The sequence below is a fragment of the Zerene cesonia genome, chromosome 29 (assembly GCF_012273895.1).
Source record: "Zerene cesonia ecotype Mississippi chromosome 29, Zerene_cesonia_1.1, whole genome shotgun sequence".
Taxonomy (NCBI): domain Eukaryota; kingdom Metazoa; phylum Arthropoda; class Insecta; order Lepidoptera; family Pieridae; genus Zerene; species Zerene cesonia.
In genome coordinates, this window is record NC_052130.1 from 1795573 (window position 1) to 1820008 (window position 24436).

Below are 24436 nucleotides of genomic sequence, written 5' to 3' on the forward strand. Positions count from 1 at the left end.
CGTATTGGCTGTGACACAAACCGGATGGATAATTTGCGCGCTTTTTGTTTGTTTCTTTTTTTTATTCGTGCCAGTGACATTTAAAAAGTTTTCAATAAAAACTTTTTTTATAATGAAAGTGAATATATCACCCAGTCTGCTACGACAATATGCTGTGGTTTTTGTGGGTAATGTTATATATTTTTTTAATGTGATTGTTTTAATGTTTTGTATATTGATGTGAATTGTGCAGTCGGTTGTTAACTTTCTCTTGTACTAAGCGCTATTTGTATCTCGTAATAATTATAGTTACACCCATACTGATGAATAATTTACTGATAATAACAAGCTGAAGAGTTTTATGTTTGTTTAATGCGGGAATCTCAGGAAATAATGGATCGATTTAAAAAATCATTTCAGTGTTAGAAGGTCCATTTACAGGGGAAGGTTTGTAATAATAAAATGTAAGTAATACTATAGTATCATACATTTACGACAACTAGAATAAATATCAATGTATAACCGGATATACCTCTCCAAAATACAGATATGTTTTAAAAAAATGCGTATTTAATAATAGATTTTGTAATTCGTCCCAATATGTCAAATATTTACCTAGAGCATTATTAAATTTTTTATGCACTGTATTAAAATGAGATAAAATAATAGTCGTTTAGATAGCAGATAAGAAAATACTTGAGAGTTATCAATAAAGATTGTTAACAGTAACCGGTCACGATGTGTACCTAGATAGGTACATAATACCTAATTCGATTGTGGTAAAAAAACCTATAAATATTAAAGTCTTAGTGCTTTATGTCGCCGTAATCCTACTTCCTACTATTATTATAAATGCGAAAGTTTGTAAGGATGTGTGTGTGTTTGTTGCTCTTTTACGCAAAAACTACTGAACCGATTGCAATGAAATTTCGTAAGTAGACAGCTGGACAACTGGAATAACATATAGGTAACTTTTTAACCCGATATTCCTGGGGGATACGGACTTACGCGGGCAAACCGCGGGGCGCAGCTAGTATTGTTATAACCGTAAGATTAAAAGTAATCTATGGTGCATTTACACACTCATATGTAAACAGTGGATTCGCTACGATATCGCTATCGAGCTTGAGATTCGCGTATTCTCTTCAAGACCGGTTTTATGGATGCAGTGGAAACGGTAATAAACCACGACACTCGCATAAGTTTCGTCGATCGCATAGACATACCTTGATTCAGCATTAAAACAGAAAACAGTAAGGAAAAAAATTGTGTTAAGTACAAATAAATATAATGATGTTGAAGTGCTCACATCAGTATAAGTTTAGAGAAAGTTTCTGTAACACTGGTTCTCTGTCGCCCGTCATAGTACGACTTGCGTCTAAATAACAGAGCATGATTGCCTGTCAATAACCCAATTAAGTACAATATGTATGATAAACACATAATGATATAAACAAATACGTAAAAAGAAAATGACAAATCACGGTAGTTAATAAATGTAGAATAATTATATAATATTCACGCAAGAATCGCGTACGTTTTTTTTTTTTTGATTAGAGTCTAGACTTTAATCAAATAAAAAAAAAAAACACGTATATGCGTCGTGTAAGTAAGAACAACGCGTGAGCCGTGAGGAAACTGATTTTCATGATGATTTAGTATTATTTGTGGACATAACCTATTTTTAGAATTGTCGGTGGAAAGTTAATACAATAGTTTCACGAAAATTATCTATAACAACTATGAAAATAATGAAGTATTTGTGTAGTCATAGTATTTTCTTGTGTTTGATTTTACGCGAGTATCATACATTTAGAAATTAAACTCTCCGAAAGTCTCCCCGTGACCACGCTCGCTGTAAGTGTTCGAAACGTCGGGTTAATAATTTAATGAATAAATCGCGTTTAAAATCCGTTAATAAGTATTTAATTTCTAGTTGTGTAGTAATTTTTTTTTGTCGATAAAAGATTATATTAAAAACACATAGAAAACCCAATACTTACTTCTTTTATCATTATTAGTTTTTACTGTCGTCGTTTATAATCAAAGTTTAAAATAAGTACCTAATAATATGCTTCAAAGCAAAGCTTTGATTGAAAGGAGGATTTAATGATTGTTTAGCCTTTATGGTATACATACACATAATACTTACCATTATTACGCGACGTGGATGGGTCAAGGTAAGCCATGATTTCTCTAACGTTTCAACAAAATCAAGCGTCGAATAGTATTTAATCATGGTTATTGCACGAATCAAAGTTTAAATCACATGAACACCTTTAATTTTTAGTTTTGTAACTTTGAAATGCTTTATAAATGACAAATTTTGAAAGAATAGAAAACATTTGATCATTTCTCACATGAACATCTATAGAAAAACTCTTCTATAATAATGACGTTTGGGTTTTACTGAAGGTTTTATTACTGAATTTGCGTAATATGTAAGGAGAAAAAAGTATACTTAGATATTATGTAGATTGGCACTATTCTGAATGTTCAAGTACCTACTTGATAATAAATGAACTACTTATGAAAGAATTCATTATTATTTTTAACATTTCAATATTATATAATACTAGCTTTTCGCCCTGGCTTCACCCGTGGTACATATATAGTCTATATCACTCATTGAATTTGCAGCTTTCTAATGGTGAAAGAATTTTTGAAATCAGTCCATTGGTTTATACGTGAAAACGTTAAAAACATACAAAGGTCCAAAGGTTTTCTCTCCCTTTTTCTTCAATGTTTTCTACTCTCCATAATATTAGTGTAGATATAAGTATAAATATTTTTATATAAACTATATATATGTAAGTGAAGTAGTGACGTGCACTAATGTCTTTTATCTATAATACCCAAGTACATAACTGCAAAAAAAAACTTATCACGCAAACCTGTTTCTAGGTTAAAAGTCGCAGCTCCTTTATGCAACTCATATCCAAACAAATAAAAGAATAATTGAAATATAATATTTTTTTATATATTTAACAATTCAATGTACAGCACTAAATTAAGATAAAATATACATAAACCATAAATGGATGTTGCTAAGCCGTGGTTAAAAAAAAGCTAGTTAGTAAATTTGGATATATCTTGATTCTTAATTAATGAAAAATAGTTGTGATCTAAGCCGTTAGGAACGAGTAAACATAATAATATGTAATTATTATATAAATACAATAGTAAACCGGTTTATCTTGTTTTCTGTAGAAAGCGCGAGCGTTTAAATATTATAAATGTTCCATTGGATTTCTTCCCTGTTCAAACTGGTACGGATGAAGGATAGAGCATTAAATACACAAATAGTAGTACATTATATAAAATCAAAATTTAAACCACTTTTTGAAAATACTTAGAGAACTTCTTCCTTTTTTGATGTCGGTTAAAAGCATAACGGGTACAATAATGCAACCATAAGCAGCCAGTTCAGTAGTGAGGACCTCTGACTTAAAATCGACAAGTCGGGGTTCGAGACCGGGCGAGCGTGTAGAAAATAATTGATTGATCAACATTGTTTATTTGGAACTAATAAAAACACATAGTGTAAGTACACACATAGTGCAAGTTAACTTGGTTTAAGTAAACCAAGTTAAAAATTACACCCATAAAAGCTTATTAGCTGCGGCATAGGTGCTAACGCCCGCCTCCATACAAGAAATACTATCCTACTAGTCCTAGTAGTCCCACTAGTCCTACTAAGATTATAAATGCGAAAGTTTGTGAGGATGGATTTATGTTTATGTGTATGTATCTTTGTTACGCTTTCACGCAAAAACTACTGAACTGATTGCAATTAAATTTTGTACGTAGATAGCTAGCTGGACAACAGGAACAACACATGGACAATTTTTTCTCTACAGGATATTCCTACGGGATAGCGTAGCTAGCAAGTTCCATAAAGTAACAATTTAAAGATACGCTCTGGCTCACGCGTTATTCCTTTTGCGTTTGGTACCGGCGTATGCGATTCTTGTGTGTTTACTGTATAATTATTCTACATTTATTACGATATTTTGTAGCTTTTTTATGACGTATTTGTTTATATCATAATGTATTTATCATACATATTGTATGTTAGTTTATTGACAGGGAATCATGCTCTGTTGTTTGGCGCAAGTCGTCTATAACGGACGTCACTGAAGACCAGTGTTACAGAAACTTTCTCTAAAATTTGTACTCATGTGAGGACTATTTTGGTATCATTACTAGATGTTTATACTTCACACAAATGTTTCATTTTCTCCTTAAGGTATATCTGTTTTGATGCCAAATAACCTATGAGTATGCCTACTTATATATCCCTTTAATTCAGTTTCTAATTACCAAAATTAACAAAACCATTAGCTACTTCTTTTTAAAGTCAACAAATCCTATCATGCGCAGAGGTACAAACAATTAAACACATGGACAATCAGAAACAGTAACAGGGACTTACAGAATAAATTTTAAGAATAAATAATTGTACCTATTCTAGAAAGTTTAAAGGTTTCCCAAGACCTTCAACTCGACCTGCCTTTTACGAGCAATGTGTCAATCATAGTTTAATTGCTTGTAATAAAATGTATAAATTAATTACTTCTTAAAACAAACATCATGTTCTAGAATCTATTTTCACAAGTTTGTACTCTACTGTAAATAAATATAGTTACAAAATATCGAAAAAGTTCGGTTTTAGAATAGGCTATACTAATATCTACTAAGGGAAAAATATCGTATTATATGTATATATACATAATACAGTTTATCATAAGACATTCGAAATGATAAGTTCAATAAAGTTTTTATTATCTCACAGCACTTATAAAAAGAAAAGTGATAACACAATTATAAAGATCATAAAAAATGTTTGTGGCAGGTTAGTTACAAGCCATCGTTTATTTAAAGTCTTAATATCATAAAACATGTGCTAATTCACTTAAACAAATATACTGAAAAAACAAAATTATCGTATTTGTTCAGTACTAACGTATTAAAATAATGCGAGTTAAACATTTCACTGTATCTTGGTTATCAGGTATAAGATTAACCACTTTATCGCATAAGATATTCTTAGCTGTTAGCAACTACGAATTTAACCTACTGATGTTATAGACGCCAGAGTTTACCAATATTGTTTAGTTATTTCTACAATACAATACATAAATGAAGAAGATTAACAAAATATGAGATGAAAGAAAACAAGAAAGGACATTTATAATGTTAAATAGGCGGCCTTATCGCTTATAATCGATCTCTGCCAGACAACCTTTGAAAAGGATTTCTTATAATTAAAATTCTAAGTTTATTTATAAACGTTACCAGCCAAGCGGTTTTCTATATTGCATCTACATATAAAACAACGTAACTAAAGAGAAAGTATTTTGTGTATGTTTCTTAATCTCATATGTGTGTATCACAAAGTCCTCTATTTTGATTTTTTTTATAGTAATTTTAACGCGAGGCAAACATGTTTTTTTTTTATCTCTGTTACTACTGTCAAAGTGTTGGTTTCAATCCTTGTTTTATTATATATTTTACAAGCGTACCGCCCCGGCTTTACACGTGGTAAATATAGTTTGAAACACTCTGTGGTCACGTACATATGCATTGGTGACAGTGGTCCAGTAGTTTCTGAGATTACCGCGCTCATACAAATCCTTTTCTATAATATATTATCACTAGCTGTTGTCTGCAGCTTCGCCCGCGCGGTCTTAAGAAATTTTCATGGTACTTAACTATTTTATCTTCTTGGAGGTAGAATTTCTTCTGTCTTAAAATTCAAAATCATTTCATAACGGATGCTACGTCATAACATCTCATCTGCACGCCAAATTTCAGCCCGATCCGTCCAGTAGTTTGGGCTGTGCGTTGATAAATCACTGTCTGATAAGTCACCTTTGAGTTATACTCGTATTTTTAGTATGAATTTAGTATGTAGCAGAAGTATGGAATTAATATTGTTTCAGTTAACCTGGCGGTGCTTACAACCGGCATGAGTTTAGCATGGCCGTCTCCGATGTTGGTGAAATTGACAGACCCTGAGAATAGTCCAATGGACAGCCCACTAACGGAGAGCGAAGGGTCCTGGATGGTAGCTTTGGGGTTCCTGTTTGGAGGTTTTGGTGAGTATTTATGTATCCATTAATTAAATAATTATACCTAGCAATAAAATATGTATAACATTAATTGCACCGACTTCGTAACAACTCAAAAACGAATAAGTTAATAATATAATTATAAGCGCTATCCACATATCTATTTGAAGTCATTTCAAACTAGACTAACTATAAAAACTAATTTGAAACTAGACCCGGCCTGTATCTTAGACAATAGGATCTTCTCAGTTTATATATTTTCATACGTCATAATCATCATAGACAGTCCATATTCCACCACGGCCAAGAGAGCCAGATGTCACTTTTTGATTATATGATGATAGGATATGCCGGTTTCCTCACGATGTTTTCCTTCACCGTTTGGAGCAGTGATGTCATCAGCATGCGCACATAAAATCAAAATCATCATCATCATCAAATTTATTTCCTGCACGCTTGCCCGGTCCCGAAGCCCTGACTTATCGATTTTAAGTCCGAGGTACTACAGCTGAGCCACCACTTCTTATACATACAGACGTAAAAAATACGCAATTGTGTATTTAATTTGAAAATACTTAGGCACGAATTGGGCCAGCTCGTACCGGGGAAATACAACACCCTCACTTAATACCGGTGTGAGATAGCAGCATGCCACTGTGTTTCATTAAGTGAGGGGGGAGCCGGAGGACCACATTCTTTTCCATTCCCAGTCCGTTGTTTTATGCCTCCCGTCAATCCTTTCTTAATCCCTTTTCAATTTAAAGACGGTAATCCATTTGTTGAAGCGTAAGATCTGCAATCGTCCTTACGCCTCTCTACATGTTCATGGGAGGTGGTAGAGCTTCTCAACAGGCGACCCAACAGTTCCATTGCCGATGAGGTAATAAAAAAACTTATATTATTTTGAACATGTTTCAGTTAACATACTCGGAGGGATATTACTGGATAAAATAGGACGAAAAGCCTGCGTGTTGTTATGTTTTGTGCCGAAGTTGTCAATGAGTATATTCCTCATATTTGCTACTAAAGCATGGATGCTCATTTTCGCCCGGACCATTATGCTGATCGGCGATTGCCTAGTGCTGGCGGTGGTACCTGTATACTCATCTGAAATAGCTAGTGTAAGTACTAAGTTAAATGCAAATCATCTTTATGGCGTGGGATGTCCCTTAGGCACATGAAACTGAAAGAGTAGATGGAATTCTAGGCTAGGCGTTGCTACAGTTTGGAAGAAGACGCCGTTTCGAATCCCTCCTCGTGATCGAATTTTTTCTATCCTTTAAGAATTTATCATTAAATTCAATTCAATTATTCTATCTGTATTCATTTATATCATAATAAGAGTTATATTATATTATATTTCAGAAAACAAATCGGGGTTCGCTAGGAACGTTACTCCAGCTGTTTTCATCTTTGGGCATCGTGATCACGCTTTCCGTCGGCCCGTTCGTCTCTTATCATACCTTTAGCTATATTTTATGTGGGACTGTTGTTGTGTGTTTGATACCTTTAATTTTTCTTCCCGAGAGCCCGTACTATCAGTATTCTAAAGGTTAGTAGTTTATTTTATTATAAATTTAGAGTTGGTATCCGCCCGATGGTAAGCGATCACCACCGGCCATGAACATTTGCGATATTGTAGATCTGCAAATATGTTGCTGTTTTTTAACCAAATAAATGGGTAAAGTATAAAGAATCGATTAATGACGAGAATAAAGAAATATATTGTTAATGATGAGGAATAGGATACGAGACTATATTTCTCCCACAATCACATAAGACATAAACACCACAATTTCACGTCGATGTCCTAACGGGATGTAGTAGCTTCCTTGCGTGCTGGATTAATTCGTGCCCAAGCATTTAAGATATTCGCGTTAAAAATTCCTTCTATGTAACTTTAGCTCTGTAAACGGAATCGAATGAAGAAAAAGTTTATTTACCTAAATAAGTTATAGGCATAAAATGATCTTTCGTGTTTCGTTACTCCCAAGTGTTCTCCCAAGATCGAACTTGCTACCTGTTTTGTCGATCGTAACACAAATTTGTGACCCATCCAGTAAATCCTGTAATGGATTAATCATCAATTTTCAACTACTTTTCTACTTACATATTGATTTTTCAGGAAAATATGACGCAGCGTTAAAATCGCTAACCACGTTCAGAGGATCTGAAGAGTTAGCCATAGAAGAGATAGAAGAATATAAGAAATCAACAGAAGATCACGTTGAAATCGACAAAATTGAAATGCTTAAGAACAAAGCGTTTTTAAAGTCGCTTATTCTTTGCATTCTTTTGTTTGTGGGTTCTCAGATAGTAGGTTACAACGCTGTGACGTTTTACCTGCAGTCGATATTAATCTCTACGAACACTAGCGTAATGCCTGAAATAGCATCAGTGATTATTGGTTTGATACAAGTATTTGCGAGCGTGTCCGTTACAATTTTGACGTCTATGTTCCGAAGGAAACGGTTGTTGCTATCGTCTTTATCCGGCATGTTTCTGGGAATGGTGAGAGTTTTCTGTTTTTTATATCTATATCAGGCAAGCGAGCTGGTGGGTCGCTTGATGGTAAAGAATCACCACCGCCCATAAAAATTGCATAGATAATATTTTATCAAATGTGTTGCCAGTTTTAAGCATGAATGCGAAAAGAGTGGTATTAACATATAGTTTTACACACACTAGCTTTTGTCCGCGTCTTCTACCGTTCATGTCTATAATTAAATCTATTAAATTCAGAGTAATTTAATAGATTTAATTATAGACATAAACTTTCTTCTTGAATCACTCTATCTGTAAAAAACAATCAAAATCCGTTGTGTAGTTTTTGAGATGTAAGCATACATACAAACGTAGAGTCAGACGCGGGAAGCGAGTTTCCTTTATAATATGTAGTGAAGTCTATTCTAACAATCTTGTCAATCATCTATGTATATTACGACCTTCGAAATGTTTTGATTTCAGATGGGATTAGGAGTGTTCTTTCAAATGAACTCAGAAGTTGATGCGGTCACCGGTTTTATGAACTACTTGCCAATTATTTCCCTGATTCTCGTGGTGTTTTGCTACAGTGCTGGTTAGTGAAAGATTATTGATTAATATAATATAGGTACTGATATATATGGGCCAGTATTATTAAATACTTTAGATAATGAGGATGTTATTTGAACCCACGTCATTTGTCAAATCCAAGCAGCGTATAGTCTCTCAGCTACCTGTGATTCCGCCTGAGCAATCGAATACTCGTGCTTCTACATTAAAAAGTTATAGCACGTTGAGCTTGGTATTAATGTTATTTTTTCGTTAATATGCAATTTGTTTATCCCAGTTCACAAATCCCTTGTTTCTAAAATTAACCCAAAAAGAAATGAGTGATACTATATCAGTATTATTCACCAAAAAATAGACCGATCAACTTGGGTGTAACATTATGAACCTTGCAAAGAACTATATCGCAATCATTAACGACTCATTATAATGTAGTTTTATTAAATATTACAGGTATTGGCTCACTAGTGTGGCCAACAACCACAGAACTCTTCGAAGGACCGACCAGAGCATTCGGGACGTCTATCGGATTACTGTTCTGTCAGATAACGATTTTCATAACTACAAAATACTTTCCCATTATGACATCAGCGGTTGGTCCCGCACCGACATATTGGTTCTTCAGTGTATGCTGTATTGCTGTGGCCGTTCTGATTGGTGTGTTTGTACCAGAGACTAAAGACAAAACGTTTCGAGAAATACAGAACTCGATGGGAAATTTCGTGAACGATGCCGAAAAGGTGGACAAGGATAGGAGCGTATAGTTAACTGTGATAGATGTTCTTGTGTAGTGTGTCATGCTAGAATTTATTCAGATGTCATATATGTGATTGTAAATACTCGGGGTTTGTAGATTTTTTTTATGTCATAGTCGACAATGGAGCTGGTGGGTCGCCTGATGGTAAGCGCTACCACCGCCCGTAAACATTTGGAGAGGAGTAAGGTCAATTGCAGACCTTACGCCTCTACAAATGGATTGCGGATTTAAATTGGGAAGGGTTTAAGAAAGGATTGACGGGAGGAACGAAGGAAAGGACTGGGACAGGTAAGGAAGGATAAGGAAAAGGATATATAAGAAACTGTATCTAAAAGAAATGCGTTTAATGACTCAATACATACCTTTAAAAAATTTGCATATATGACAATGTATTATAGGAAAGAGAGTGTTTTGAATAATAATTAGACTTAGTAATTTATATAGTTATTTATTTAAAATTGTTTGGCGGTACACTCAATAAGGTATGTTCTTGTATAAATTAGGTAGTTTCATTCACATGTTAATATTTAAAATTTGTCAATTTTTTGCTGATTTGGTCGACTCTTGCTGACTTTATCGAAAACACAATATTATTATTTCTATTTCGATAAATAAGTATAAATAAAACTGTTCTTGATATTTTGTTTGTTTCTTTTTAGTACTAACTATTTACTACCTGTAGTTAAACAAAATAAAAAGTTACATATTATAGCATCTATAGATGCTGCATTGAACCCCACACTAGGATTCCCTGTGTTGTGAGGCTCAATCTCTTCCATCGTATTACAAACAGATTATAAAAACTTTACTTGTCATTATGAGTGTTGAGAGTGTGTGCGTGTATATGAGTTTGTGTGAGTGATGTTATTCATTTTATTAATCGGTAAATGTTTAAGTTTTTTTAATCAGGAAATTACTAGTATTACATAATATAGATAAATAAAAACATCAAAGAGTGAAATATTGTACCAGTTACCTATGTAACTGTCTTAAGAAATTTGAAGAATTTTTGGGATAATTCTAGATGTAAATATTTTCTTTTGGTTAAATTAATGATTAACCAAAGTTTAGTCTAATAAAAATTTGATCTACTTTTGTTTCATTTCTTTGATACTTATTAATTTTGCGGCTTTTAATGTTTTCAATTGTATTTAAAAGTGAAAAAAATCATTAATCTATTTTTTTTTTAACATAGCTGACTAAAATAAGATGAATGCTTTTATATACATTTTATTTGTTCTCTGCTATAAAAAACAGCATCTTAATTAAGTTTGCATACAAATAAATCAATGCATAAACTTAGCATCGTAAATATAAATGCAAGTAATTTTTTATCATATTTTTATTAAAATTTACAATACATTCATTTGAGTAAACACCTATTTTAAACTGGGTAGAGCGATAATAAATATGTCATGTACTTGAAAGACTAATTTAAATAATTTGAATGTCGGTTAAAACAGTACCTAGGTCCTACACGCAGTATGTCAATGCTAATATGGCCAAATATGGTCCGAAAACGAAGCCAAAGCCGAACTAGCCCAGACAGTATAAAATTAAAGGGACATAAGTAACTTAAACTTATCGTATCTTATCCTAATTCTATCACCATTCAGGATTTATACAATTTTTTTATGTCGTTGTCGGCAATGGAGCTGGTGGATCACCAGATGGTAAGTGCTACTACCGCCGATAAACATTTGGAGAGGCCTAAGGTCGAATGCAGACCTTAAGCCAATGGATTGCTGCCGTTAAAATTCGAAAGGGATTAAGAAAGGATGGACGAAAGGAATAAAGGGAAAGACTGGGAAGGGTAAGGAAAATGATATGGGGTTCCGGCGCCTCGTTTCAACGAAACAAACTCAGCAGCATGCTACTATTTCACGCCGGTCTTTACATACATAATACTGATATTACGTTCTGAAATAACAAACGCATTTGAATATAATTATGACATTTAATATAACGCAAGGTGAAGTTAACTTTTGTTTATAATGGTACTGTTACTAGTAATGTTAAATTTGGTTTATTTCTTACAAAAAGTGCTGGTCTCGTTTACCTTGATGGTATGTATGGAAGACTTAGTGGCGTCATTATGCCATTTCATTACGAGAAACAGCATTTGCCGTCGATAAAACGGAGTAAAAGAATTATTTTGCAAATTATTCGTTGTGAATGTGATAAATAATTCATTATTATTGTGTTTTCTATAATATTGGTGGCTGCATAATATACGTGCGTGATAAATTAATTACTCAAAACGAATATTTATAAATTGTTATGTTTAATTAATTAATATAAGGTTGAATGTTATTTAAACTCTGTTAAAAGTTATTTATCATTTCATAAATATTACAGATTTATGTTAGCGTGTATACTGCATAACATTTGTTTTAAAAATAATTGCGTGTTAATTCCAAACTATATAAAGTTAACTAACAGAATGAAAGTTGCATTAAATTCAATTTTTAAAAATTTCTAAATATTAAGAATCCCGCCGTATGATAATTTTTGTTCTAATGTCTATATTTTTCGAATGGTGAAAATTATTAGTAAGTGAAAGATGTTTCTGTCAAAATATGTGCTTCGACAATACATCATAGTTTTATCAGGTAAGATTTATTATTATCACTCTCTAGATCGATTTAATTCGAAATCGTAAGTATATAGGTATATCATGTAAGTGTCCTATATCTAATTGCCTGTGAAGTCGGAAAAAAAGTATTTAGTTGAGTTTAATAATTAATATTCAAGCATAAATATTTAATGGACTCATTTAGGTATAGTCTGACGATATGAAAGCTGACCAAACAATTAATACATGTCATAATTAGAAATATTCATAAGCAATAATTTATTTTCTCAAAAAGCATTGACATTGTTGTTTCTTGAGTTGCGTGTGCCAAGTTATATTATTATACGCCATCGGGAAAGCGCGAGACCAATTTTTTTGCGTAACATAAAAACCATAGATAACATAATACTATAATAAGAACAAAACAGTCCTACACTAACAGCTTTAAACCGGATGATACTAGACAAAGAGTAGTATTATACTACGTTACTACTTAGTTTAGTAGTTATTCGCACTTAGTTTTGTAGTTACCCGAAATTTATACCAGATTTATATAAACGATAAGTGTGCGAAATTTCTTAACCTCAGACAGCGAAATATTCGTAAAAAGGAGTTAAAAGTTTTTACTTTACGTAACAAAGATATAAAGATTTTTAGGTAGTTTTCTCTGTTGTTATTTTCAGTGAATCTGACTGGGGTCGGGGTTGGCATGTCTATAGCGTGGCCATCACCAATGCTCATCAAGCTAATGAAGGAAGACACTCAGCTATCTAGGAGAATATCTGACAACGAAGCGACTTGGATCGTCTCTTGTGGATGTCTGCTTCCAATAATATGTAAGTAACTAGATAGACTAGATGTCACGGGTGTAAATTAGAATTCATTATCATGATATGTCAGGAACGAGTGGATTCTACGATTAGCACTACTTATGGGGTTGATTTAGGGTTGTACAAAAAATAAAATGTCTACACTTATCTACACTAATATTTAAGAGGAAGAATTTTTATTTTTGTTTGTTTGTTTGTAATGGAGAAATTAAAAAATTACTAGACCGATTTTAAAAATTCTTTCACCATTACTATTTACATTATAACTTCATTGAATGACATAGGCTATATATGTACCACGGGTGAAAAGTACTAGATTTTGTTATAATCGTTATAACTTAATCAAAACCAGCTAGAACCTGCAGCTTCCCTCGCATGGTACTCAGCCGCAATGAAGCCTATGTGTTAATCCAGACTATAATCTATCTCTGTACCAAATTTCATACAAATCCCAAAAGAGGTTATTGCGTGAAAGAGTAACAAACATCCACACATTCTAATTAACTTTTGCGTTTTTATAAATGAGAAATTTTTAGAGGTTAGGCGTTGCTACGGTTAGGCAAGAAACGCGGGTTCGCATCCCGCCCCATGATCGAATTTTTTCTATTCTTTCAAAAAAATTTCTCATTTATAAAAAAAGCATTTCAATGCTATGAAACTAAAAATTAAATTTTGCGTTTTTATTATTAGTAGGGTAATTGTCTATAATTTATAAACGCTGGAAGTTATTAAATAAAAAGAGTTATTTTAATAAATATACTCGATATGACATATGACGAAAAGAGAAACACTCTTTTAACTTCAATTGAGTTTCTTGTGTTTTATAAGAAACACAATGCCATAACGATAGTACCTAGATAAACAACTTTAGTTACTTGATTAATAATTGCATAATTATCAGCTTAACAAAGTTTTTACTCCGTTATTCCATAAATAACATTGTACTCAACCTTCCATTGTTAGATAGTTAGTTTTCCTTGTAAAAAAGTAACTATAACAAAACATAACAGCGAATAAACGTTTCTTAGTACGGCCAGTAATATAATACAATCAGGTTTAAGACCGCGTCCTGGCCCGCGTGGTCAAAGAAAAGTGGCCTATGTCAATGTTTAGCCTTCCTACTCTCTCCAGACAATAAAGTCATAGTTGCGAAGCAGATGACGGAAAAAAAACAAATACAACTTGATAAATTCAGTAGTAAATAATTTCAGTGGTTTTCTAGTGAAAGAGTAACAAACATACATTCATTCTACTAACTTTCGCGTTTATATATTAGTAGCATTACTCCTTAATAACGCTCCGTCGCGCATAATAAAGACCATCGAATAAATGTACTTTCATATACATAACAATAGTAAAGATACTAAGGATTTTAATATAATTGTTTTAGTTTCACATTTTATTTCCTGGATCTCAAATAAACTAGGAAGGAAGACCACATTGCTGGGCATCAGTATAATAAAAGGATGTTTATACATGATCCAGATATTTGCTACAGAACTTTGGATGTTGTATTCTATAAGGGTCATATCGGGTATTCTGGATGCTGCTATTCTATGCAATTTACTGGCTTACAGTGCGGAGATAGCTAGTGTAAGTTTACTTTTTATGTAATAGTGGGCAACTGAGCTGGTGGTTCGCCTGATGGTAAGCGATTAACTTCGCCCATGAATATTGGCAGTAGTAGGGCCGCTGGAAATGCGTTTGCTTAGTGGGTAAAGGATAAGAAAAGGATTGACGAAGGAAATGAAGGAATGGCAGTCCATTTCTTCCCAGTGGAAGGGTGACTTGACCACTCACCGAACCAAACATAGCATGCTACTTCTTTACGTTGATTTTCTAGATGTATGGTACCTTCCCCGGGGCGAGCTGGCCCATTTCGTGTCCAAGCGTAATCGACTCCTACACCTATTTTTTTAAATTAATAGCGAAAGCTACGACGTCGTTAAGTAGGTAATTGGGAATGCAGCAATTGTTTACATGCATCTAACCTTAATCTAATAATCTTCTACTACGTACTACTTGTTACACGGCATACGGAGATTTTGAGTTTTTTATGCTTTCCTTTTTATTTTCCCAAAAATAAAGAATCAAATTTTCTACATTAAATTTCTATGTATAATAACACAGGGTCGTTTTGCCCTTCAAGAATCGGCAAGAACAAACAGTAAACAGTATTAAAAATTCTTTGGAATATGGCCTGAACCCTCATAGGAGGCAGTCGATACGGTGGGGATGATGAAAATTTCATAGGCTGCCTGTTAACTATTCTGTTGTTGAGTTGTGAGATATTCATTTATGGTGTAATTACATGCATTACGTAACTGATTATTCCAAAACCTGTTAATATACTCTACGGGATGACTATTCAGTGTTCCCGAAGTTTGGCTCTTTGGACTCCTATTTAATGAAATATAAAAGAACCTGTTTATTATTTGCAGAAAGAAATTCGAGGTGCATTAGGAACTATACAACAAATGTCACTGGCAACGGGTATGCTGGTGATACTCACCGTAGGACCCTACGCATCGTACCTGATGGTCAATATTGTGTTCGAATGCATCACACTACTGATAATTGTGCCGTTGTGTTTTGTTCCGGAAAGTCCCTGTTCTTTGCTAGGGAGGGGTATGTTATTTTATATCATACCGGCCCACTGAGCTAGTGGAGCTAGTGGAGCATGGGACTCATGTATTATTTTTTCAGGACTAAAAGACGAAGCGCTTCAAACGCTTATATACCTTCGCGGTTCAGAAACAAGAGCCAAGGAAGAGATCGAAGAATTTACAGTATCACGCCAGCAGAACAAACACAAGATTTCGTTTCGCGACAAGATCTTTGTAAAAGTCCTCGCTATAGTCATACTATTGAGTGTAGGCATACAATCAGTAGGATATTTGACTGTGACAATGTATTTACAAATAATACTGGACGCAACTGGAACCAGCGTATCTTCAGAAGTGGTGTCAGTTATTTTTGGAGTTCTACAATTATTGGCCGGCCTCTTCACAGCAGTTGTAACTGACAGGACGGGAAGGAAGCCTATATTGTCGTTAACACTCGTTGGTTTTTCCCTTGGAATGGTAATTCATTAATTTTATATATGGGAAAGTATGTTTGTTTGTTTTTCGGACACGTCAAAAAGAGCGATTTTATGATATATTTGTGTGTGGAGACATTTTACTGCGGTTAAACATCTCATTCCTATTGGAATTTCCTTACAACGGCTGGAAATCCCTTGCCACGGTTGGAAAGCTAGTTTGGTATATAATTAATTGCAAAAAAGAACCATTAGATAAAATATGTTCAATTTCATAAAGCCTAGTATATTATCCGAATGTTATTATGTATATGAAAATTCAAGTTATTTTAAGCCACGAGTATTTATATACATAATATCATTATTCGGTAGTTTGTCTGTGAAATCAACGTTTTTTTTACAGGCTGGTCTGGGATTGTTCTTTCACGTCAAAGATTCCGGCGCTGAAATAAATGGGATCATAAATTATTTGCCTCTCATTTCTGTAGTTATGATCGTAGTTTGCTTTAATGCAGGTATGTATACGTCAATTACATCTAGGTTCTTACTAGATCTACTGACATTTGATGTTCAACAAACGTCCCTCATCTAGTTAACGTGCACTGCATGTATCACGACAAAACATTCATGTTGCATTTATACATTCGCGCTAATATCGAAGCGAATAATGAGAATGATCTATGTTATATTTCTTTGTTTTTGTTGTAATTTGTAACTATTTTTCACGCCATAAGTGGGCAACAACAAAAAGCAGTGGTGGCTCAGTGGTGAGAACCTAGGACTTCAAAATCGATAAGTCGGGGTTCGAGACAGGGCGAGCGTGCAGGAAATAAATTGATTTTTCAATTTATCTGCGCATGTGGATAACATCACCACTGCTTAAACGGTGAAGGAAAACATCGTGAGGAAACCGGCATGTCCAAGAATTAAAAAGTTCGAGGACATGTGACATCTGCAACTAAGCTGGTGGTTCGCTTGATGGTAAACGATCACTACCACATGAACATTCGCAGAGATAGTGCCTTTGCGAATGCGTTGCTGCTTTTAAGGGGAAAGGGATAAGTATAGGATTAACGACTGGAAATAAGAAATGGACTGGGAAGGGTGAGGAAAAGGATTCGCGCCTCTGGCTCCCCCATTCACTGTACGAAACACGATAGCACGCTACTATTTCACGCCGGTTTTTAGTAGGAGTGTGGTACTTCCTCAGTGCGAACTGGCCTAATTCTTGCCGAAGTGTGTTGGAATCCCACATAGAAATCATCGGTTATGTTAATTAAACATTGGTAATTATTTCAGGTCCTGGAAGTCTAATAAATGTTGTTAGTTCAGAATTACTAGACAGTCCGGCTCGATCTTTTGGAATGAGTACAGCAATAACATGTGGTCTATTGGTTGCGTTCATAAATCTCAAATACTTCACTTTAGTTGCCAATATGATAGGCTCTGCTGCCGTGTTTTGGATGTTTGCTGGCATATCCCTCGCGTATATGATGTTTATACTAATTTGCGTGCCAGAAACTAAGCAGAGATCGTTTTTGGAGATTCAGAAAACGCTTGGAAGGAAAGAAATTTCAATGGCTGTGATTGAACAATGATTGTCAATGAAACGAAATATTTGAGGATTTTTATGTCACCAATGGAAGCAACGAGTAAGGAAGAAAATAAGGAAGGAGCAATTGCATTTATTAAAAAATATATTTAACATAATATGAGTACAGTTATTTGTGTTTACTTAAAACAGGTTTATTCTTTATATCATTAATCTTTAAAATGAGTTTTTACTTTAGAAGAATGAAATACAGAACTATTAGTTATATGATGCGTTAGTAAATAATTTGAAACACTAATTAAATTCTTCTATTTACTTAGGTACCATAATGGTTCTATGATTTATAAGGCAGTAATCGTTTAATTACCTAATTTAAATAAACAGCTAACATGGAACTAATGGACAATGATCCTTATCAAATCGAAAAAAAAATTAAACATACCTTCAAAACAAATGTCACAGAAGTCACCTTTCCCCATGTTTATTTATTTAATGTTTATTATTAAATATATACAATACAATACAATACAATGTTTAAAAGAACAATGAATCAACTGTTCATACAAATTAGAAGTCAAAGCTGTTCGTGAGTATATATTTATTCAGTTTCATTCAGAAATTGAATAATAGACTCTATATAATAGAATAGAATAATGGGCTTAGACTCTTATACACTGAGTGGATCTCCCGTTTATATGAGGTTTATTTAACGTTTTGTAAATTAGTTTATTTTTGTGAACTTTACCTTATATAAATAAATGTATTTTTTTTCTTTCTTTCTTTCAATAGAGTTTAAATATTTTTTTTAACAAGTAACTCAGAATACCAAATTTAAATAAGACCACACGGCAGGCACTATGTCCTTTCTTGGATCTCAAACTATATCTGTACGAAATTTCATCCCAATCGGATCAGAGGTTAAGGCGTAAAGAACAGAAAGACAGAGTTACTTTCTCATCCGTTTCGTAGGGCATGTATTGTCTCTGATATATTTTATTATGCAGTTCCACAAGTCCAAGGCACATGATATGCTTTAAAGACTGGACGGGAGATATGGTGCTGGAAGTGATAAACAGTGCATTGAACCTGAAATGCTGCCTCAGAGATACACATGGAAAGCGATTGGTATTTTTCCTTGTGTTTTGTTGTTGGTTCTCGTAGAATGTTCTTGGTCCTGGGACATTCCGGTTTCGATATTTCCATTCTTTGAGCAACGGAGCAGTGGTCATGTGAAAAATACATGGAATAATTATTCCAGAACTTAACAGCTTTCAAACTGTCAGAGCTAAACCAAATTTAAATAGGACTACATGGAAGGCGCCAGCTTTCTAATAGAGAATTATGAAAATTGGGTCAAAAATTCTGAGATAACAAACACATAAGTTGAGAACCTTCTTCTTTTTTGAAGTGGAAAATAAATTTTAGCATCTCCCGTAGTGTTTATTCCTTGCTGATTGAGCTACTCCTGCTATTTCATTCTAACTACTGATAAAAGTTTTCCTGGTATAGATATCCTATATTTTTTGCTGTAAGTAAGCTTTTAGTATCATAAATTTCAAGATCAGTATATAGGTACATATAATAAAAAAAATTTCATAGTCAGTTATAGATATCCTATAATACGTAAGTAAGCCATTAGTATCATACATTTTAAAAATCAGGATATACGTATAATAATATTATATTTTTTATCTAATATATAAAAATAAGTCGGGTTTTCCTTCCTGACGCTATAACTCCAGAACGCACGAACCGATTTCCACGGTTTTGCATTCGTTGGAAAGGTCTCGGGCACCGTGAGGTTTATAGCATAGAAAATTCAGGAAAAAATTGCAGAAAAGCGGGAAAGTCATTTTTCACATACTACCACCTGGTGGCGAAACGGAGTTCGCCGGGTTTGCTAGTTACATATAAAAAATATAATCATATAAAAAATCTTAAGTATTTCCTTCACTATCTAATGGATTTTTGTATACGTATATGTATTCTGTTTACTTTCCATCAGAATCTTTTGGATAACTCAAAGGTAATGATACTCCAAGAGGTAAATGAGCCAGTCTTAAACATGGCGGTATCGAAAGCTGCTAGTTTACTTGGAGCTGATGCTGTAAATATTGTGGATCGGTTGATGTGGGAAAATGACTACAATGGCAGGTGAGAAAATAGTTACGGATTATATAGAAAACGCAGTAGCTTATTCGTTCACCTTCATCATCATCATCATCAGCCCATACATGTTCCCACTGCTGCGACACAGGCATCCTATGAGAGTTCACCTTATTAAATGGAAATTTGTATGATGAAAGGGGAAGGTACTTTCCTACAAAAAAGGTGACCGACGTTTCTGAGCATGGATACCTCCATGATCCTCCCTATTTCAGATTCTACAATTTGACCAAATGCCACCAATATCCTATAAAACACAAATAATCACGTCAATCGGACGGAGTCATAAATTAAGGGTAATATAAAATAAATAAAATATTTTAAAATTTTTTGAGAACCTCTTTTGTTTTGAGGAACGTCGGTTAAAAGGAAACGATATCGCGTGAAAAACGTCACTCAAATTACAAAAAAAAGCTGCTTTGCTCGTATAGTCTCTCTTTTCTTCTCACTTCGCTCCAGTGACCTTCCCACCGACTTTTAATATACCTGAATTTATTTAAAATCTACTATGAGATTTAACTTTGTTATTTCCATATTTATTCTATCGATTATTTAATGCAAAACTCTTAATAAAAATTTATCATGTCTTTTTCAGGGTATTTTCATACATGGCGGATGCGATTTTCGTAGCGACCTCAACCCATACCTGCCTACAACGGTTTGCTCTGCAATCCTTGGTTCCTGTGATGTGCATGACGTCAAGGACTCACGCAAGCATACAGGCTATGGCCACGTTTATGACTATAATTGTGAATATAATAAACTGTTATCGAATTGAATCGATATTTAGGTTTGTTTTTTATAAAAAACCGAGCAAACTTATTCGTCTATATGGTCGCCTTTTGGTCGCGAGCACAGATTAATAACTACTAGTTATGGTAGCGACCGATCACCATCGTCTATGAGCATTTATAAGAGTCTTTATGAAGGTGTTGCCAGCCATTTCATTTAAAGTAGGTATTAACCATAGTGATGATATTTATGGACCAATGAACGAGCAGGATTAACTTCAAAATATAATGTGTTCCCAATGGATTATTTGGAGAAACCACAATAGGTTTCTCCAACCCGAATAGTCCCTAAATTAATAAATTTTGTGACAAAAATTGGCAAAAAGTAATGGCTTAACAAGGTAAAATGTAGAAGAACACAACACACAAAGTTGCCTGAAATAAAAAATATAAATAAATACCTTCGTATAAAATATCTCGACTGATTCAATGGTAGCAAAAATCTACTATGTCAATAGCTGATGTTTTTGAAACACTTACAGTTAGTTCCACTTGTATGATGATGTTCACACAATCATTTCCAGGAAGAATATGGAACAGTGAGGAGACTGAATATTGTGTATTTCGGTTCACCACATCCAGTGTTGAATACATACCTTCTTCTATGTCCTATGCTTGGAGCGAACATCAAATTTAAATGCTGTTGTAACGTGAGTACAAAATGTTTTTTTTTATTACTATAGCCATAGTATTATATTGTGTGTACTATAGCTTAATATTATTCTAAACTAGCTTCGCCCCGCGGTTTCATCCGCGTAAGTCTGTATCATTTAGGAATATCGGGATAAAAAGTTGCCTATTTGTTATTCCAGTTGTCAAGTATCTACGTACCAAATTTCATTGCACGGTTCAGTAGCGCTTGCGTGAAATAGTAACAAACATCCATACATACATCCATCCATACTCACAAACTTTCGCGATTATAACATTAAAAGGACTTAGCACCGGCTTCGAAGCGAAATTATTAAGACACATATACTTATAACTTTAACTTAGTAGGACGAATAAATGTTTAGTATTTAATGATATTCTTTCCGAGGTTTGACGCTTGTCTACGAGTAAGTCCACTGTATTAGCGAATTTTACTACTCATTTTATCGGAGCAAATTTTATAAATAAAATATTTGCAAAATTTTCTCCGTAGGCGTATAAATATCCAATAATTATTTTGATCCTATATCAACCTCGCAAAATTGGACTGGTAAATGGAATGAGCCTATAATCATTCAGAGAAAAACGATACGTGAGAATTTTATAAATGAAACCGTCCAAATATCACGTACGGTTTTATTATTTTAATAATTGTACATTACGGCTGTGAAATTTGCATATTGATATCAATACCTTATATGATATTAATGTTTGTCATAGTTATTAAAGAAATAAATAAACAGAAAATCCCATTTTTAATAATATTAATAAAGATGAAGAATTAGGAGCCAATGATTATTTTCATAGTCTCAAAGGCATGCCGCGGTCTCACATCTATATTTTATGTTGTAGGTACGAATGGATTAGAATTTTATATTTACACATGTTTTTTAGAATATTTCACCCGTGTTGTTATATAATTATTGGCTTTTAGCCAACTGCGTCGAAAGGACGATAGAGTTTCACTACTTTAAACGAGAAAATTTTTAATAGAATAGAAAACTACTTCATTTTTTTGTAAGAGTTAGTAGGTAACAATTTGGTCCCTATCTGTAGCAACATAAAGTTATGGTACAGTAGGGATTTTCTGTTTCTATAATAATATTTACGATCCGTTCTAATCGACAGAAACAGCCCGTCAGTCCATTATTATACAAGACTAGCGAATCCTTATGTTCCGAGGTGAACACCAACCTAGAAGCGTGCTTGGATAAAAATCGTGCGTTAGAAAAAGCCAACGTTGTCATAGCGGGCCCCGAGAATAAGAAAAAACTCAGCGAGTTTAAGCTCACTACAGAAGTATGTATGTAGGTGTAGTGTAAAGGTTGCTTGTTAGAGATGGCCTTATGGCCACCATTGTCTACTAAAAGTGCCTTTGAATGTATTTATTTTTTATTTCGGCTCCGTCCGTGTTGAACCAGGGTAAAAAGGGAAAATTATGTATCCCCTGATAATCAAAGATAATGTAGCATTCTATTGGCGAAAGAAGCTTTCAAATCGGTCCAGTTGTTTCAGAGTATTCAATGCAAACAAAAAAAACTTTCCTCTGTATATATTATTAGTGTACTATGTTGTACTAATGACTAAGATTTTTGAGAGGCTGTCTCTGAATCTTGTTTGAATTTATTTAGCTTTTTTTAACAAGAAGTGTAGTGTTCTCATATTTATTTTAATCTATTGATCACCCATAAACACCAAGCATAAATGGTTCTACTTGCTCAAATTTCTGTAAAGAAATAACTACATGTACAAGACATAGACTTGACGCCTCCTTGGTGCAGTGGTAAACGCGTGAGCGTAGAACCGAGGGGTCCTGGGTTCGATTCCCGGTGGGGATGCACAAAAAAAAAAATGTCTCGGTCTGGCAGGACACAGAAGGCTGATCACCTACTTGTCCCAAAAGAAAATCGATCAGTGAAACGGATGTACATCATCTGCCCCATACCCCAGTAGGGGATACGGGATTTCACACAAGACATAGAGATATGTGAACTGCAACATGAGAATGATGCGGATATTATTATTTTTATTATTAAAATCTTTAAATTCCTAAAATGTAGGTAACATTGTTCATAATTAATCGCTTATTATCCAACTATATTTTCATATCACTAGGTATATATGTAGATCTTTAAAACTACACAATGGATTTCAAAGAGTCTTTTTATTAGATAGTGATGCAAGAGAAAAGTTTATATTATGTATAATGATATCTAATAAACTACTCTGAATTCAACACATGCAAAACTATGGGCAAAGTAGTTTTTATATATCCTTGTAATTCTAAGCAGAATCAGTGGGGCAGAAAATAATGAAACTAACAGTGAAAAATGTTAACAGGACATAAACCAACATGCTGGTTCTCAATGGATCTTCCTGCACACATGTCCCCGAGGCAAGGAAGTGGACGATCACCTATTTTTCCACACTAATGCCCGGACATTTACGGCATTTGAAAACTTTCAGTACATCAGTGCTGCGCTAATGGCATCGGCTATAAAAAATCATTATTTCTAATAAACATCTGCACTACACTTACTGTTTATTTCATATCATTTTATGACATATGTAGCTCAAATAGTGACAATAAGTGCTATTGAGCAATAAAGCTGCCCTTTGCTTGTCATATCCTACTTTTTCCTTATTTTATTGTTTCATGTGTGCAATAAAGGATATTTCATTTCATTTTATTTAAGTAAATATATAAAAGATGATACATATAATAATCCAGTTTCTAAATGTTGTTCAATAAGAATATGAAATGAATATTGGATATATTTAAATAATTTTGGTCTTATTTAAAAGTACTTTAAACTAGCTATAATCCAATCCAACTAATATTATAAATGTGAAAGTTTGAAAGGATGTGTGTGTTACTGTTTCACGCAAAACTACTGAACCAATTGCAATGAATTTTGGTATGTAGACAGCTGGACAGCTGGAATAACATATAGGCAATTTTTTATGCCT

At 33.8% G+C, this 24436-nt stretch overlaps 2 protein-coding genes across 2 annotated transcripts; both read left to right on the forward strand.

The window, feature by feature from the left end:
- On the forward strand, positions 1-18014 carry LOC119837996. The gene is made up of 14 exons (XM_038363808.1): positions 1-167; positions 5925-6080; positions 6972-7174; positions 7419-7605; positions 8179-8564; positions 9021-9132; positions 9558-9867; positions 11905-11927; positions 13120-13272; positions 14657-14859; positions 15708-15894; positions 15973-16349; positions 16710-16821; positions 17606-18014. Exons 1-14 carry the CDS (start codon positions 113-115, stop codon positions 17902-17904), a joined length of 2763 nt encoding a protein of 920 aa, XP_038219736.1. The 5' UTR covers positions 1-112; the 3' UTR covers positions 17905-18014.
- An 864-nt stretch (positions 18015-18878) lies between these two features.
- LOC119837869 (ornithine carbamoyltransferase-like) lies at positions 18879-23983 on the forward strand. Its single transcript, XM_038363651.1, has 6 exons — positions 18879-18983; positions 19864-20012; positions 20620-20773; positions 21340-21465; positions 22595-22765; positions 23807-23983. Exons 1-6 carry the CDS (start codon positions 18882-18884, stop codon positions 23981-23983), a joined length of 879 nt encoding a protein of 292 aa, XP_038219579.1. The 5' UTR covers positions 18879-18881.
- Positions 23984-24436: the final 453 nt, after the last annotated feature.

What these genes read in the sequence shown, in the direction of transcription:
- LOC119837996 (XM_038363808.1), top strand. Translation starts at nt 113, where the DNA reads ATGAAAGTGAATATATCACCCAGTCTGCTACGACAATATGCTGTGGTT. An exon ending in CCGGCATGTTTCTGGGAATG is followed by an intron (nt 8,565 to 9,020) that starts GTGAGAGTTTTC and finishes TTTTGATTTCAG; the next exon opens with ATGGGATTAGGAGTGTTCTT. An exon ending in ATGTCTGCTTCCAATAATAT is followed by an intron (nt 13,273 to 14,656) that starts GTAAGTAACTAG and finishes TAATTGTTTTAG; the next exon opens with TTTCACATTTTATTTCCTGG.
- LOC119837869 (XM_038363651.1), top strand. Translation starts at nt 18,882, where the DNA reads ATGATATGCTTTAAAGACTGGACGGGAGATATGGTGCTGGAAGTGATA. An exon ending in CCACGTTTATGACTATAATT is followed by an intron (nt 20,774 to 21,339) that starts GTGAATATAATA and finishes AATCATTTCCAG; the next exon opens with GAAGAATATGGAACAGTGAG. An exon ending in AATTTAAATGCTGTTGTAAC is followed by an intron (nt 21,466 to 22,594) that starts GTGAGTACAAAA and finishes TCTAATCGACAG; the next exon opens with AAACAGCCCGTCAGTCCATT.